At 46.5% G+C, this 13,380-nt stretch overlaps 5 protein-coding genes across 5 annotated transcripts; 2 read left to right on the top strand and 3 right to left on the bottom strand.

Moving 5' to 3' along the window:
- Positions 1-2,112: 2,112 nt before the first annotated feature.
- Positions 2,113-6,625, top strand: LOC131266579 (uncharacterized protein K02A2.6-like). The gene is made up of 2 exons (XM_058269151.1): positions 2,113-5,929; positions 6,609-6,625. Exons 1-2 carry the CDS (start codon positions 2,113-2,115, stop codon positions 6,623-6,625), a joined length of 3,834 nt encoding a protein of 1,277 aa, XP_058125134.1.
- LOC131259204 (ubiquinone biosynthesis O-methyltransferase-like) lies at positions 6,536-7,647 on the bottom strand. Its single transcript, XM_058260645.1, has 2 exons — positions 7,345-7,647; positions 6,536-7,285 (listed from the first exon to the last, which is right to left on the bottom strand). Exons 1-2 carry the CDS (start codon positions 7,593-7,595, stop codon positions 6,643-6,645), a joined length of 894 nt encoding a protein of 297 aa, XP_058116628.1. The 5' UTR covers positions 7,596-7,647; the 3' UTR covers positions 6,536-6,642.
- A 415-nt stretch (positions 7,648-8,062) lies between these two features.
- LOC131272255 (nucleolar complex protein 2 homolog) lies at positions 8,063-10,972 on the bottom strand. Its single transcript, XM_058273923.1, has one exon. The coding sequence runs from the start codon at positions 10,829-10,831 to the stop codon at positions 8,153-8,155; it is 2,679 nt and encodes an 892-aa protein (XP_058129906.1). The 5' UTR covers positions 10,832-10,972; the 3' UTR covers positions 8,063-8,152.
- Positions 10,973-11,251: 279 nt separating this feature from the next.
- On the top strand, positions 11,252-12,332 carry LOC131271924 (ubiquinone biosynthesis O-methyltransferase-like). The gene is made up of 2 exons (XM_058273510.1): positions 11,252-11,385; positions 11,442-12,332. Exons 1-2 carry the CDS (start codon positions 11,333-11,335, stop codon positions 12,247-12,249), a joined length of 861 nt encoding a protein of 286 aa, XP_058129493.1. The 5' UTR covers positions 11,252-11,332; the 3' UTR covers positions 12,250-12,332.
- LOC131271925 (M-phase phosphoprotein 6) lies at positions 12,254-12,945 on the bottom strand. The gene is made up of 2 exons (XM_058273511.1): positions 12,773-12,945; positions 12,254-12,704 (listed from the first exon to the last, which is right to left on the bottom strand). The coding sequence occupies exons 1-2, from the start codon at positions 12,880-12,882 to the stop codon at positions 12,362-12,364; spliced, it is 453 nt and encodes a 150-aa protein (XP_058129494.1). The 5' UTR covers positions 12,883-12,945; the 3' UTR covers positions 12,254-12,361.
- Positions 12,946-13,380: the final 435 nt, after the last annotated feature.

The following is a 13,380-nucleotide window of genomic DNA, read 5'->3' as shown; positions in this document are numbered from 1 at the left end:
CAGTCTAGTAGACGGTACAAGGTGGCATAATGAAAGAGTCCAAAAGTCAGCAAACGATGCATACTCAACTACTGCTGCTGCTTCTACTTGTACGGTTCATGGCAAATGGATACGGTGATAAGTAATCAAAGAGCAACCATTTTGTATAGTAACTAATGTAGCACATTTTTAGGTTAGTTTGTTAGATAATGGGGCCGTCCCAGGAGATTACGAATAACTATGCCGTTGCGAAATAAATCTAATGAAATAAAGTGTAAATCAAAAATTAAATCCTTTTGGAAGACTATTCATATTTTTCTATGCAATGGAATGAAAAAAGAAGGGTAAGTAAATACCATATTTTGTCGCGTATATGACCACCTTTTTCACCCACAAGTTTAAATTAGAGGTTTTGTGAAATTTGTAATTTAAATTTTTGTTTCCTTTTAACGAATACATATAATCTTATTAAATTAATTTAACTTTATATGGTTTTTATCAAAAAACATAAAATTCTTTGTTCTGCAATAAAAGGACAGGAAATGGTTGCAAACAATTTTAAAATATTTGTCAAAAATCTATAAATTTAATGGCGATGAGCATGGCAGAACAAATTCAAATCATTTCTATTCAACTAAAAGAACTTGAACAAACAACACAAATATCGAAAACAAATTCTTCAAAAAGAATTCTTTTAAAATAATGGAGAAAGAAGATGAAAACGAAAAAACGAAGTGTGGCATCCTGGGTTACGGGTGACAGGGATAGAGGGTAGTCAGTATTGGATTGGACTCCGAATAAAGAAGGTCGTGTGTGGCGACCACTGCCCGTTGACTCACAGCGTATGCGTTGTTGCAGCAATATACTAACATAGTGGATATCACATTGGCGATCCTGCCATGATAACGAAGTGGAAAATTGATAACCGGTAGTGGTGAAGAAAGGAGGACGCGTATGTGAGTTTTTGAGAAGAAAGTTGAGTCGGATTCGGCCCTTGACCAACAAAGGGGCATTGGATAACATTTTCGCAGACACCACTGAGTCGGGTTCGGCCCATGGCCAGTGAGCGAGAGTGCGACAGTTGAGTCGGGTTCGGCCCATGACCAACAGAGAGGAAATATCGGAGACACCACTGAGTCGGGTTCGGCCCATGGCCAGTGAGAGAGAGTGCGACAGTTGAGTCGGGTTCGGCCCATGACCAACAGAGAGGTAATATCGGAGACACCACTGAGTCGGGTTCGGCCCATGGCCAGTGAGAGAGAGTACGACAGTTGAGTCGGGTTCGGCCCATGACCAACAGAGAGGCAAAATCGGAGACACCACTGAGTCGGGTTCGGCCCATGGCCAGTGAGAGAGAGTACGACAGTTGAGTCGGGTTCGGCCCATGACCAACAGAGAGGCGATATCGGAGACACCACTGAGTCGGGTTCGGCCCATGGCCAGTGAGAGAGAGTACGAAAGTTGAGTCGGGTTCGGCCCATGACCAACAGAGCGGTGCGGTGATCGCGAACGTCACTGAGTCGGGTTCGGCCCATGACCAGTGCAGAAAACCGTTGAGTTTTGGTTTGTTTTTTTTTTTTGTTTTTGACTGCTGGTAGGACAAAAGGTAGCCCATATGCTCGATTAAGGAAACAGGATGAAACATGAAAATGAGGCCGGGTGCACGGGACAGCGGTTTTGGTAGTGGTGAGTAAGATGAAAATCAAGCTGGTGGTGAGTATCGTGGGTAGTGAGGAAGCACATGCGGAGATGTAGGCAGTTCGTGATCGTTCTTTGGCAAGCATAGACGAAAACAGTTCTTACGTGAAGAAAAAAAAAAACATATTAGTAAAGGGAAAAATGAGCAAAGGCTGGATAGTCAGTGACGTGATGGAGGAAACAAAAATGCCGGAGATGGTGGTGGAGTGTCCGGTGGATAAAGACAATAGAAAAGTGTCGGATGAGTGGCTTTCGGGGTCTTGGCCGTTGAAACCGTTCGACGAAGCAGTACCGACGAACAAGCGTAAGGCGGAATGGATTAGGTTCCGGGACCAATTCGAGAGGATTGTGGAATGCAAAGCGCCAGTGGATCCAAAAACGCGCGTAACTGGATTGAAGATTTTTGCGGGCAGCTACCTATTGAGCATCATCGAAATGCAGCAGAATAGTTTGGCGATGACCACGGACATTTATAGGGATACGGTAAAGGCGTTGAATGAATATTTCAGCGACTTATGCGACGCTACGAAGGAGCGGTTGAAATTCCGCGAGATGAGAATGAAGGTGGCAGAGCCGTTCGCGGACTGGGTGCTGCGTCTGCAGGCGCAAGCGAGTTTGTGCGAGTTTCGTGGGGAACAACGCGAAGAAGAAATGTTGCAGGCGGTGACGCGCAGATCAATCCCGGCAATTGCGGACAAACTATACGAAATGGCCAATTTGTTTGAGAATAAGTTGGAAAAAGTTATAAGCCATGGGAAGCACCTGGACTTCATACGGAAAGAAGCGGAGGAGGTAAAGTCGGGTGAAATGGACGCGGGCTCGCGCAACGCTACAGAAGAACAGCATGCAGGGTTGAGACCGGTTAACGCTATTCGGTCAGTGAAGCAATCGGGTTTGCGATACAGGCCGTATGCGGAAAGGCAGTATAATGGACGAAGTGGGGGACTACAAAGAGAAGCTGGACGGCCGAATTGCCCGAAATGCGGGCGGGCTCACACCTGGGGGCAATGCAAGGCATTTCAAGCGAAATGTTTTTCGTGCGGAAGAACCGGCCATTTCGCAAGCTTCTGTCAGACTCCAGGAAAGAAGCCAGGATTGGAAGAAATAAAACGAGAGGCCAACAGGGTGAATCAGCTGATTGCCGGTGAAATCAACCAGATGATCACCGGGTTTCCTAAGCCTCCGCAGTTCAATTGCAATAGCGATGGGGATCCCCGGTTGGTACATTGCGTGCTTGGTTCCGAGAGGTTCACATTCCTGATCGACTCCGGGGCCACGGTGAATACCATCACGACCCAGGGGTGGCAAATAATAAGACAAAGGTGCCACACTATTGTCCAGGATTTGACGGTGCATCCGGAGGAGGTGTTAAAAGGGTATGCGAATCAGAAGCCATTGGATGTGGTGTGTTCGTTCAGCGCATACATAGCAGTTGAGGGTATTGAAAAGAACATGGTATTGGCGAAATTCTTCGTGGTAGAAGGAACGAAGTTATCCCTGCTCGGATACCAAACGTCGCATAAGTTGGATTTGATTCACATAGGCCACCCAAACCAACGAGGCGGATACATTCACACCGTAGACAGTTCGGTACCGGCACCTGGGTTAATGAGTGATAATGAGTTCCCCAAGTTGCCTCTAGGAGGAGTGCGTTTCAAGCTGGACAAGACGATAATACCTAGACAGATAATCCGCTACAATGTTCCGAAAGCATTCGAAGATGCTATTAACAAGAGGCTAGCCGAGATGGAGCAAAAAGGGATTATCGAAAGGGCTGACAAGGAAGGTGATACGATCACATTTGTTTCACCAATGGTATTGGTGCCGAAGGGCACCAAAGACTTCCGGATTGTCATTGATTATCGAGAGGTCAACAAGGCAATAATCCGTGAACCCTACCCCATGCCATCCTTGGAGAAGATTTGGACCGATATTCCGCATAGCAACGGGTGTTTGATTTTTACCAAATTGGACTTGAAAGATGCATATTTTCATGTGGAACTGCATGAAGATGTACGCCATATTACCACTTTTATGACTGCGAACGGATTGATGCGCTTCAGAAGACTGCCATTTGGGCTATCGTGTGCTCCGGAATTATTCCAGCGGATTATGGAAAGGATACTGATACATTGCAAGGGCATCATTGTATATCTGGATGATGTGTTGTTGTTTGCACCATGTAAGCAAGAGCTTCAGAAGAACGTTAGCGAAGTAAAAACCCTATTAAGGAGGCACAATCTAACAGTGAATGAGGAGAAATCTTCGTATAACCAGACCAAGGTGGATTTCGTTGGATTCAGCCTGGATGGAAAGGGAATACTACCTACACAAGGAAAAATTTCAGAGATTATGCAATTTGAGAGACCTAAAGACGTTTCCGAAGTCCGGAGTTTTTTAGGTATGCTTACTTTTATTAGTCCGTTCATCAAAAACTTCTCGCACATGACCAAGCCTTTGCGAGATCTACTTAGCCGGGATGCAAAGTTCGAATGGAAGGAGCCGCAGCAGAATGCGTTTGAGAACTTAAAAATTTCGGCAGAGCAGGACCTGGTGAAGCGAGGATTTTTCAAAGAGGGAGACCAAACGATACTGTATACGGATGCATCTCCATGGGGGCTCGGTGCTGTCTTGACTCAAGAAGATTCGATTTTTGGGGAGCGACGCATAATAGCTTGTGCGTCAAAAAGCCTGACTGCTGTGGAATGCCGATACCCGCAACTGCACCGGGAAGCACTAGCGATCATCTGGGCTATGGAGAGATTCGCATATTATCTCTTAGGGCGTAAGTTTACTTTGCGGTCCGATAGCGAGGCACTTATGTTTATGATGAAAACTGGTCAGCGTAAAGATGTAGGCAAACGAATTATGTCTCGAGCGGAGGGATGGTTCTTGCGAATGGAGCATTTTAACTACGATTTTGAACATGTAGCAGGCAAGGACAATATTGCTGATGCAGCATCAAGGATGGGTGAAAAACGAGATGATGGCCAGTTTGGAATTGAGAAAGAGCCTCATGAACTGTGTTTGGTTGAGGCGGACGTAAATAACATCAACGAGCAGCTGCTAGCGTTGACAACGGTACAGGTGCAAGACGAAACACTCCAAGATGAGGAACTTCAGACAGTTATGCACTGGCTCGACAAGAATGACAAGTGGCCACAAAGCATCACAAAGTATCAGCCTTTTCAAAACGAGTTGTATATCCAAGGGAGAATGCTATTGAAACAGGAGAAAATTGTTCTACCCAAGGCATTGTGCAATCGAGCGTTAATGATAGCTCATCGTGGCCATCCAGGAATGTCTACGATGAAAAACTTCTTGAGGCAGGGTTTGTGGTGGCCGGGCATGGATCGCGATGTAGAGAGTTTTGTGAAGAGTTGCCCAGAGTGCCAGCTGGTGACAAAGACTAGTACACCCTTGCCCATTACGCTGACGGAGTTACCAAAGAATCCATGGGAATACATTTCAATGGATTTTGCTTCATGTTCGGAGGTGTTGAGTTGGAAGGCATTGGTGCTGGTGGACAACTACTCAAGATATTTGGTGGCGCTGCCCATGGAGAAAACAGACACGGAAGCGGTGAAGCGGGCTCTGCGCCGAATTTTCAACACCTATCACGCTCCTAAGACCTTGAAGGCGGATAACGGGCCTCCGTTTAACAGCTCGGAATTGCAGTCTTGGCTGCAGTTGGTTTGGGGAGTTAAGCTGATGCATACTACACCGCTTAATCCAACCGAAAACGGTCTTGTTGAACGCAGCATGCAAGGCATTAATAAAGCGGTAACCGTAGCTAGGCTGACCAAGCAGAATTGGAAGGATGCTCTGGCTGACTATGTGGCAGCATACAACTCATGGCCGCATCACGTGACGAAAGTTCCTCCGGCACAATTGATGTTTGGTAGAGCAGTGAGAAATCTGCTCCCCAGTATTAATGTTGATTCGGCACGTCCTCAAGACGAGGAGTTGAGGGATCGGGACAAAGTTGCAAAATTTGACCGTAATGCGAGGGAAGATAGGAAACGACGAGCACGAGCTAGTGACATCAAGGTGGGAGATATGGTATTGATGATGCAGCAGAGAAGAGATAAAACTGACACGGTGTATAAGAATATATTGTATAAGGTGAAGGAGCTTCACGGAGGCAGAGCTACTATTGTTGACATGACAAGTAATAAGGAGTACGAGCGTAACGTCAAGATGCTGAAGAGGTACGTCCGACGATTTGACGAGGACCAAGGGCAGGCTGAGGGTAAGTCATCAGAGTCAGTACACCACAAGGAAATGGAGCCACTTGGGCGGACAGGATTGCAGAATTTATCGAAGGCACAAGACGTGGAAGAGGCATACAAAGAGAATCCGAGGCGTGAAGGGCGTAGCGGTAGAAATATAAGGCCACCGAAGCGGTACTTAAACATGTGTGTAGAGAGGAGAGAATTCTGAGAATAAGTAACGCATTATTTTTGCCAAAGGGAGGATGTGGCATCCTGGGTTACGGGTGACAGGGATAGAGGGTAGTCAGTATTGGATTGGACTCCGAATAAAGAAGGTCGTGTGTGGCGACCACTGCCCGTTGACTCACAGCGTATGCGTTGTTGCAGCAATATACTAACATAGTGGATATCACACGAAGAAGAAGAAGAAGAAAAGAAGAAGAAAGAAGAAAAAAAGAAAAGAAAGAAGAAAAAATTCGCTTAATCTAACACTTGTAAATCAAAACAGATTAAAAAGACTGAGTTGATGTACTACAAAGATGCGTTTATGCATTCGGGAATACGCCATATTCTTTGATTTTTCAAGTAAACAAGAAAATTTATTAAATATTATTAAAAATCAATACAGTTTAATTTAGCCTCTCCACAGTTATTTTTGTTTGAAATTCATTTGTCAAATTCCCGTTTCCTCTCATTCCGTGTTTCCATATCCGCTAGTTCAATCCGATGCCTGATGTCCTTTTTCCTGTCGTTATTCCTTGACCGCATGGAGAGCGTAGGTAAACTTTCTGAACGGCACCCAAACCCACTCGTCCTCCCAAAACTTCAAGTAGAACGGCCGGCACTCGATCGTGCGACAGTTGTAGCCCTCGAGGATGCCCTGCGTCTCCTCCGGCTCGATAAACTGGTCGTAATCGTGCGATCCCCTCGGCAGACGCTTGGTAATGTTCTCCAGCAGCACAATCGCCATCAGCCAGGCGAAGGTGGTCCTGTTCCAGGTGCTGATGAACACGGACCCGCCCGGTTTCAGTACGGCCGCGATCTGCTTCAGCAGCGTACTCTTGTCCGCGACGTGCTCGAGAGTTTCCGACAGTACCACCACGTCGTACTTTCCAACCGCACTCTCCCAGTGCTGCTCCATCGATTCCGCTCGGTACTGGCAGTGATTCTTAATTTCCGGCTGCTTTTCGGCGTGCGCCTTCGCCACGTCGATCAGATGATGAGCCGGATCGATGCCGACTACATTCGCCTGCAGCTTGGCGAGGGCCTCCGCGTAAATGCCACCGCCGCAGCCAACGTCCAAGATCGACAGCCCCTTCAGGGCGTCTGTCGTGTACCGTTGCTTGCGGTCCAGCTTACCGACTTTGATGAGCCCCTCGACGACCAGTGGAACTCTGAAAACGATAAGAGTATCGTTACCGATCGCCAGGAGGATATTTTACTCTGTTCCTACCTTAGCTTGTTCAGCCTGTGCAGTAGAAGCATCGGTCCATTCGGTTCCCACCAGTGTGCCGACTGCTGATCGAACGTTCTAATCTGCTCCTCGGCCGTACTTCTCATCGAAATTCCCTCCATCACGCTGAGAAACGCAATCGATAGCTTTTGGCAGCACTTTACAATCATTTTTTGAAAGAACTGAAGAATCAAAATGCAGGATACATAGCAGCTCGATTCGCTGAACGAATGCTGGTGGTGGTGCGTCATTTTCACTGCACGTCCTTGGAACTCTGGAAACACTTTTGATACACAGCAACCGAACAACTGCCACCGTACAACTGATACCGTTGGTAACATTTGTGAGAGCTTTTAAAGCTGCCCAACTTTGGCCTTTGCCAAAGGCTTCGCAATGAAGCCACGTCGGTTCCAGTGTAATGTCCATTATGCACGCGCCAGTGTGCCCCCAAAAATCCTCACGGATAGCACGCAACGAGCCGCTGTAGCACGAATTTGAATCGTGATGTGAACGTTCGGCGTGGGGCTGAAGGTTTTTCATGATAATTGGAGTTTACTAAGCCTTACGCTGGGTCATACGCATCCAAAATGCTATCAATTGATATCCCTTTGGTTACATTGTATAACATGGTGAAATATCATCCAGCTAAATTTAACATCGTCGACCATTTCTTGCAGCAATTTATAGTTTTAGAATTAAAATCAATGGAAAATGTAACTACATTGAATGAAGAAAAATTGCTTCTTCACACGGCATTTATTCAAGTTTTATAGATGGTATGGTACAAACTAAATATGTAACTCGACGCTCAATCGTCCCAATCGTCAAGCTTCAAATCTTGCAAGATATCCACCTGATCGGTATCTTTTACGTTCTCTAGTGGATAATCGTCGGCTTCCTGTGCCGACGGATTCTTCTGTTTTTTCAACTGTTTGCCATTCGTCTGTTGCTTCTTCTTCTGCTTGCCTTGTGGAACCTTTACTTCAGCGTCGTCCACCTCCTCGTCGCTATCCTCCGTGCCGGACATGGCATCATCATCCTCAGCCTCCGAGTCAACATTATCCCCATCATCCGATTCGGCCTCGTCGCTGTCTCCGAATCCGACCGACTCGTCATCCTCGTCTTCGTCGTCCGAAGGGAACAGCGTCACCGGACCGTCCTGCTTCTCCTTCGGCTTTCGGTCCACCTTCTTCAACGTCGGCAGATTGTAGTCGCCGATCTTCTCCGAGTCGGTGGCCAACCGACGCTTTGCCGATTCCGCCTCCTTGGCGTAGGTGGCGTAGAATGTACGGAGCGGCGTGCCCGAAGCTCGTACCGTTTCTTCCCAGCCTCGGATACGATCGGTATCAGCCAGCGGGATGTCCAGCTTGCTGCGCCGCTTATCCATAAACTCGTAGTTTTCCATCAGCTTGTCGCTCAACTGCTTCATCTTGCGTGCGTACTTGTAAACCGTGGTCGCCTTGGCGTACTGACGCAGCTGTAGGATGATCGGAAGCACAATCTCGGGGTATGCGACCGAGGCGGACTCGTTGGCAGCAAACTCCAGGATCAGCTCGTAGATCTGATCGAGCACGGCATCCTTGTAACCGTTCTCCTGAATATTGGCCGGCGCGAAACGCAGCAAACAGGTCAAGTTGACGGGTCGTAGCGACAGCTTCTTATGTTTCTCGTTGAAGCTGTTCGATTTCAGCACCTCCACCAGGAACGGAAGCACCGGGATGTAGATGCGCGTCTTCGCGTTCAGCTGCGTCAAGATACGACAACAGTGGAAACGGAGTGGGAAATATTGCGCCGAAGGGGTCAGCTTGATCACACCGATCGTGATCGAGACGAGGGGATAGATCAGAGGCTCGAGAGCGTTTCCGTTGCCGTGGGCCGTTCCTAAAATGTCGCCCCATAGTTTGAGCGAATTGATGTACTGCCAGTTGTAGATGTACTGGAGGCTTTCTTTTTTCTGCAGAACCGTTGCATTTCGCAGATGGATTGCCAGCTGGCGGATGTACAGAAACATGTGCTGGTACGCCACGTTGAAGTCAATCAAGAACAGCTCCGACAGCGAACGACGCATGAAGTTGATGTTCGGCAGCGTGTTTGGCGAGACAAACTTGCTGTTTTTCACGTACGCCAAGTACATTGCCTTCAGGACCACGCTCAAGTAACGCTTCTGGGCGTACGTTACCTTCAGGATAACAAGGAACGCCAGGACGCGAATCGTTTCCTCGTCCGATGTACTCCAGATGACGATCATACGCTTCAAGATCGGTTTTGTGCAGAGTGGAAACCGAATGAGGATCCACGAGAACTGGTGCAAGTGCTTCAGCAGCACCGACATGATGTGCGTCGAGGACACGTTCTCGATCAGATTCGTCAGATCGGCCAGATAATTTTTAAGGCAGGCGCGAACCTTTATGAATTTTTTATCTTTTTTGATGTCCTTAAACTGCCGCTTATCGGTCAGCCGAAGGTAGCTGCGTACGGCCGGTACGAGGTGCAGGACGCACGTCTGCACGATGGCATTAAACATGGCCGAACCCTCCACTCGGTACGGCGGAATAGTGCCTTGATCTCCCGTGACGGTATGGATAGCCGAACTGAACGCATAGCAAATGTTCCTAATCGGATGCACGTATTTCACCGGCAGGGTGGTCAGGTCCTTCGTCCATGCTCTCAGCATCTTGAACGTTATTTTCGTACCTGGTTCGTGCTCCGCGGGGCCTTTCTTCCCGCCATCAGCTTCTGCCTCCTCCTCCTCGTCGCCATCGTCACCGTCTTCTTCATCCTTCTCGACGCCCTGTTCCTCGTCGGGCTCGAAGTCACTCTCGTCACTGGCCACTTCCAGTTTACCGGACGGCTTGTGTACGCCTTCCTCCTCGTCTTCCTCCTTATCTGCTTCATCCTCCGAATCGCTGAAATCCGAAATATCGCTATCCATCGCACCGAATTTCAGCAGCTTCTCATCGTTCTTCTTCAAAAACGCGAACAACTCCGGATCGGTCTTTTCAAGCTTGCTCAGCGCCAGCTGATGCTCCCGTTCTACCTCCTCCATGGCGGCATCTTCGTCGTATTCCTCATCCGTATCTTCCTCCAAAGACGCATTTTTATCCTTAACCTTGCCATTTGCTTTCTGTTTCTTCTTTCCAAGTTTGGACTTTTTCACACTTTCATCCTCAGCCGGCAGTGGTTGACTTTTACCAATCTTTTTCTTCTTTTTCGACACGGGTGTCTCCTCAGTCGCCGGTTCAAGGGTTTTTGCGGCTTTCTTCTTCGGATTCGATTCGCTCACTGCCGGTTGAAGTTGTTCCTTGGTGCTGCCCTCCCCTTTCGCCTTTATCTTTTTCTTCGCCTTGTCTATGCCATTTGCTTTGAGTTTGCTTTTAGGTTTCGTTTCGGGTTCCTCCTCGCCAGCATCGACATCCATGTTGTCGAGGAAGTTGTCCAGTGACATGTTCTGGAAATCCGGCTTTTTCTTTGACTGTTTGATCTTCATTTTGATGTGGTATTTTACGACACGAAGAATAAAACGAACAAATAGATCGAATTTACAGCGATAGCACTAGTTAGCACGTTGTTACAATCTACAATTCTTTTCGTTGAAACCGCTCGCACGTGTTTGTTGGACTTTGTTTTGACAGCATCAAGCAAACGTCAAAATCAAATGGTTGCCAAACTGCATTCCGAAGAATCACCACTTAAATATTATTTATAAATAATTTTTTTGTTAGTTTTTTTTTTAAGGAAAATTAAGTGCTGAACATAATTTAATGAAGTTTTAAGTGTGATGTAACAAACGTATTACATTTAATTTTCGTTTTTCGTATTGATGACAACATGTCAACTGTATTTTCACCGGGCTTTATTCTAGTTTGCCAACTGATGTAATGTCAGTTCTACATTGTTCACCAGAAAAGTAAATGTTTGGAAACAAATACCGGTATCAGCAACCTACCGGAATAATTTAGATTGCGGTTTGCCCAAGTTTCTGAAAAACATGATACCTCAGCATTGCCTACGGCTGTTTCGACAGACAGCTTTCCTCCGAAGGTGAGAAAACGTTGTTTTTTTGATGATGAAATAATATGATGCAATTTTTCTTCTAGAACATCTCGAAGTTTTTCTTCTCCCTCCGACACAATTCGAACGCAGTACAGCAACGTAGACCAGCGTGAAGTGGAAAACCTTTCGAAACAATCAACCGAATGGTGGGATCCGAATGGTCCCATTCGGGGACTGCACGCCATGAACGCCCTCCGTGTCCCGCTCATCCGTGACGGGTTGATTGCCACGGGGGTGGTGGAACGTGATCGAATTCAAAAACCGGACGTTCTCAGGAATGTGAATATTCTTGAAGTAGGCTGCGGTGGAGGCATACTTACGGAAGTGCTTGCCCGACTCCAGGCGAATGTTGTTGGCATCGATCCGAGCGAGAAGTTGATCGGTGTGGCTAGAGATCATGCCAAAGAGAACCGCTCGTTGAAGCAAGACCTTATTCAATACCACGTAGAAACGGTCGAACAACATGCAGCCAAGAATTACGAACGATACGACGCCGTGGTGTCGTCAGAGGTATTAGAACACGTTAACGACAAGGTTGCTTTCATCGAGCAGTGTCTAAGCAACCTCAAGCCGGGAGGATCATTTTTCATCACCACCATCAGTAAAACGACGCCCTCGTGGTTGGGTGCTATTGTTGCGGCAGAACAAATTTTTAAGCTTGTGCCAGAAGGCACACACGATTGGGATAAGTTTATATCACCCCTTGATCTACAGAGAATTCTTACCAGTTACAACTGCAACACTATCCTAGTGCATGGAATGTTTTATCAGTTTTGGTCGAATCGGTGGTGCTGGACACAAAATACTGACATAAACTACGCTATTCAAGCTGTTAAAATTAAAGAAGCATAAATTTTAAACTGTTTTATGTAAGGTTTTCGACTTAAAGCAACGATATGTAATATAATAAAATATTAAATAACAACATAGCTAAATTGGATGGAAGTTCAGTTATATTGGGAACCTACTTCGAACGCTTTATGTTAAGTGGTAACGGATGTTGAAGTCGCTTCGGCTTGGTTTGGTACTTCTTGTTCATACTATTGACTACGGTAGAGTAAAACTTCGCCATCTCCGCATCCGGCACGTCTGTCGTCATTTTTGCGTCCTTGACGGCTTCTTCCCGCTGCTGTTTTGCAATGTCGATACCAGTCTCAATAGCGATTATTCGTTCAATTTCTGGATTCATACCGCCGTAGCTGACTCGACCGTCGATAAGATCCTCACAAGGGACGTAGCTTGGCTCCAGTATGTATTTGATAGATTCATGTAGCATTTTGTCCGTAATCTCGCTGGCGTACAGTGCTCTGGAAAGAACGAGTTTAGTTGTTTACCTTTTTTCCGGGCTGGATGTGCACATTGCTCGTTTGCTTACCGGCCCTTTTCTGCATCGGCTTCTTTTTCAACTTTCTCCTTCGTTCGGGACATGAATTTCATCTGTAAAATACCTTTAGAAAGCTTAACTTTATTCATTTTGCCCGACATCTTGTAGCTGTTTTATGTAAATTTAGTTGCAGCAAGGAAACTTAATGCTGCTGCTATTGGTAAACAAATCCAACATGTGCTGGCTAAGGTCGTTGCAAAAAGAGGTCAAAGCATACTATGTAAGTGCCGAAAAACGTGGGAATATGTTTGACAGTTGATTTGAATTTTTTATTTTTCATGAATGTCTCGAAATGTTTGGGTAAACAGAAAATTTAGTTAACAGGCTGGCCTCGGTTTTCGCCAGCCTGTACTTTATTAACTAAACAAGTTGTTGAGGTGTTGAGTGATTGGTGGTACGTGAGAAAGACCTTTACAATTAATTGAGATTATGATTATTCTAATTTTCTGTGTGAGTCACAGTTTTCTGCGCCTTTATTGGTAACCCTACTTCTCGCTAACTAATTTCTGGAAAATCATGCATTGCCAACTGCACTGGTGTGCTGTCAAACTGTGACTCGGTTACCTTTTTCATGCGGGACACGGACGCGTCGGACGCCC

This window comes from Anopheles coustani, chromosome 3 (genome assembly GCF_943734705.1).
Source record: "Anopheles coustani chromosome 3, idAnoCousDA_361_x.2, whole genome shotgun sequence".
NCBI classification, from domain to species: Eukaryota; Metazoa; Arthropoda; class Insecta; order Diptera; family Culicidae; genus Anopheles; species Anopheles coustani.
The sequence above is the reverse complement of the archived record's forward strand: the minus strand, read 5'-3'. Positions and strand labels throughout refer to the sequence as shown.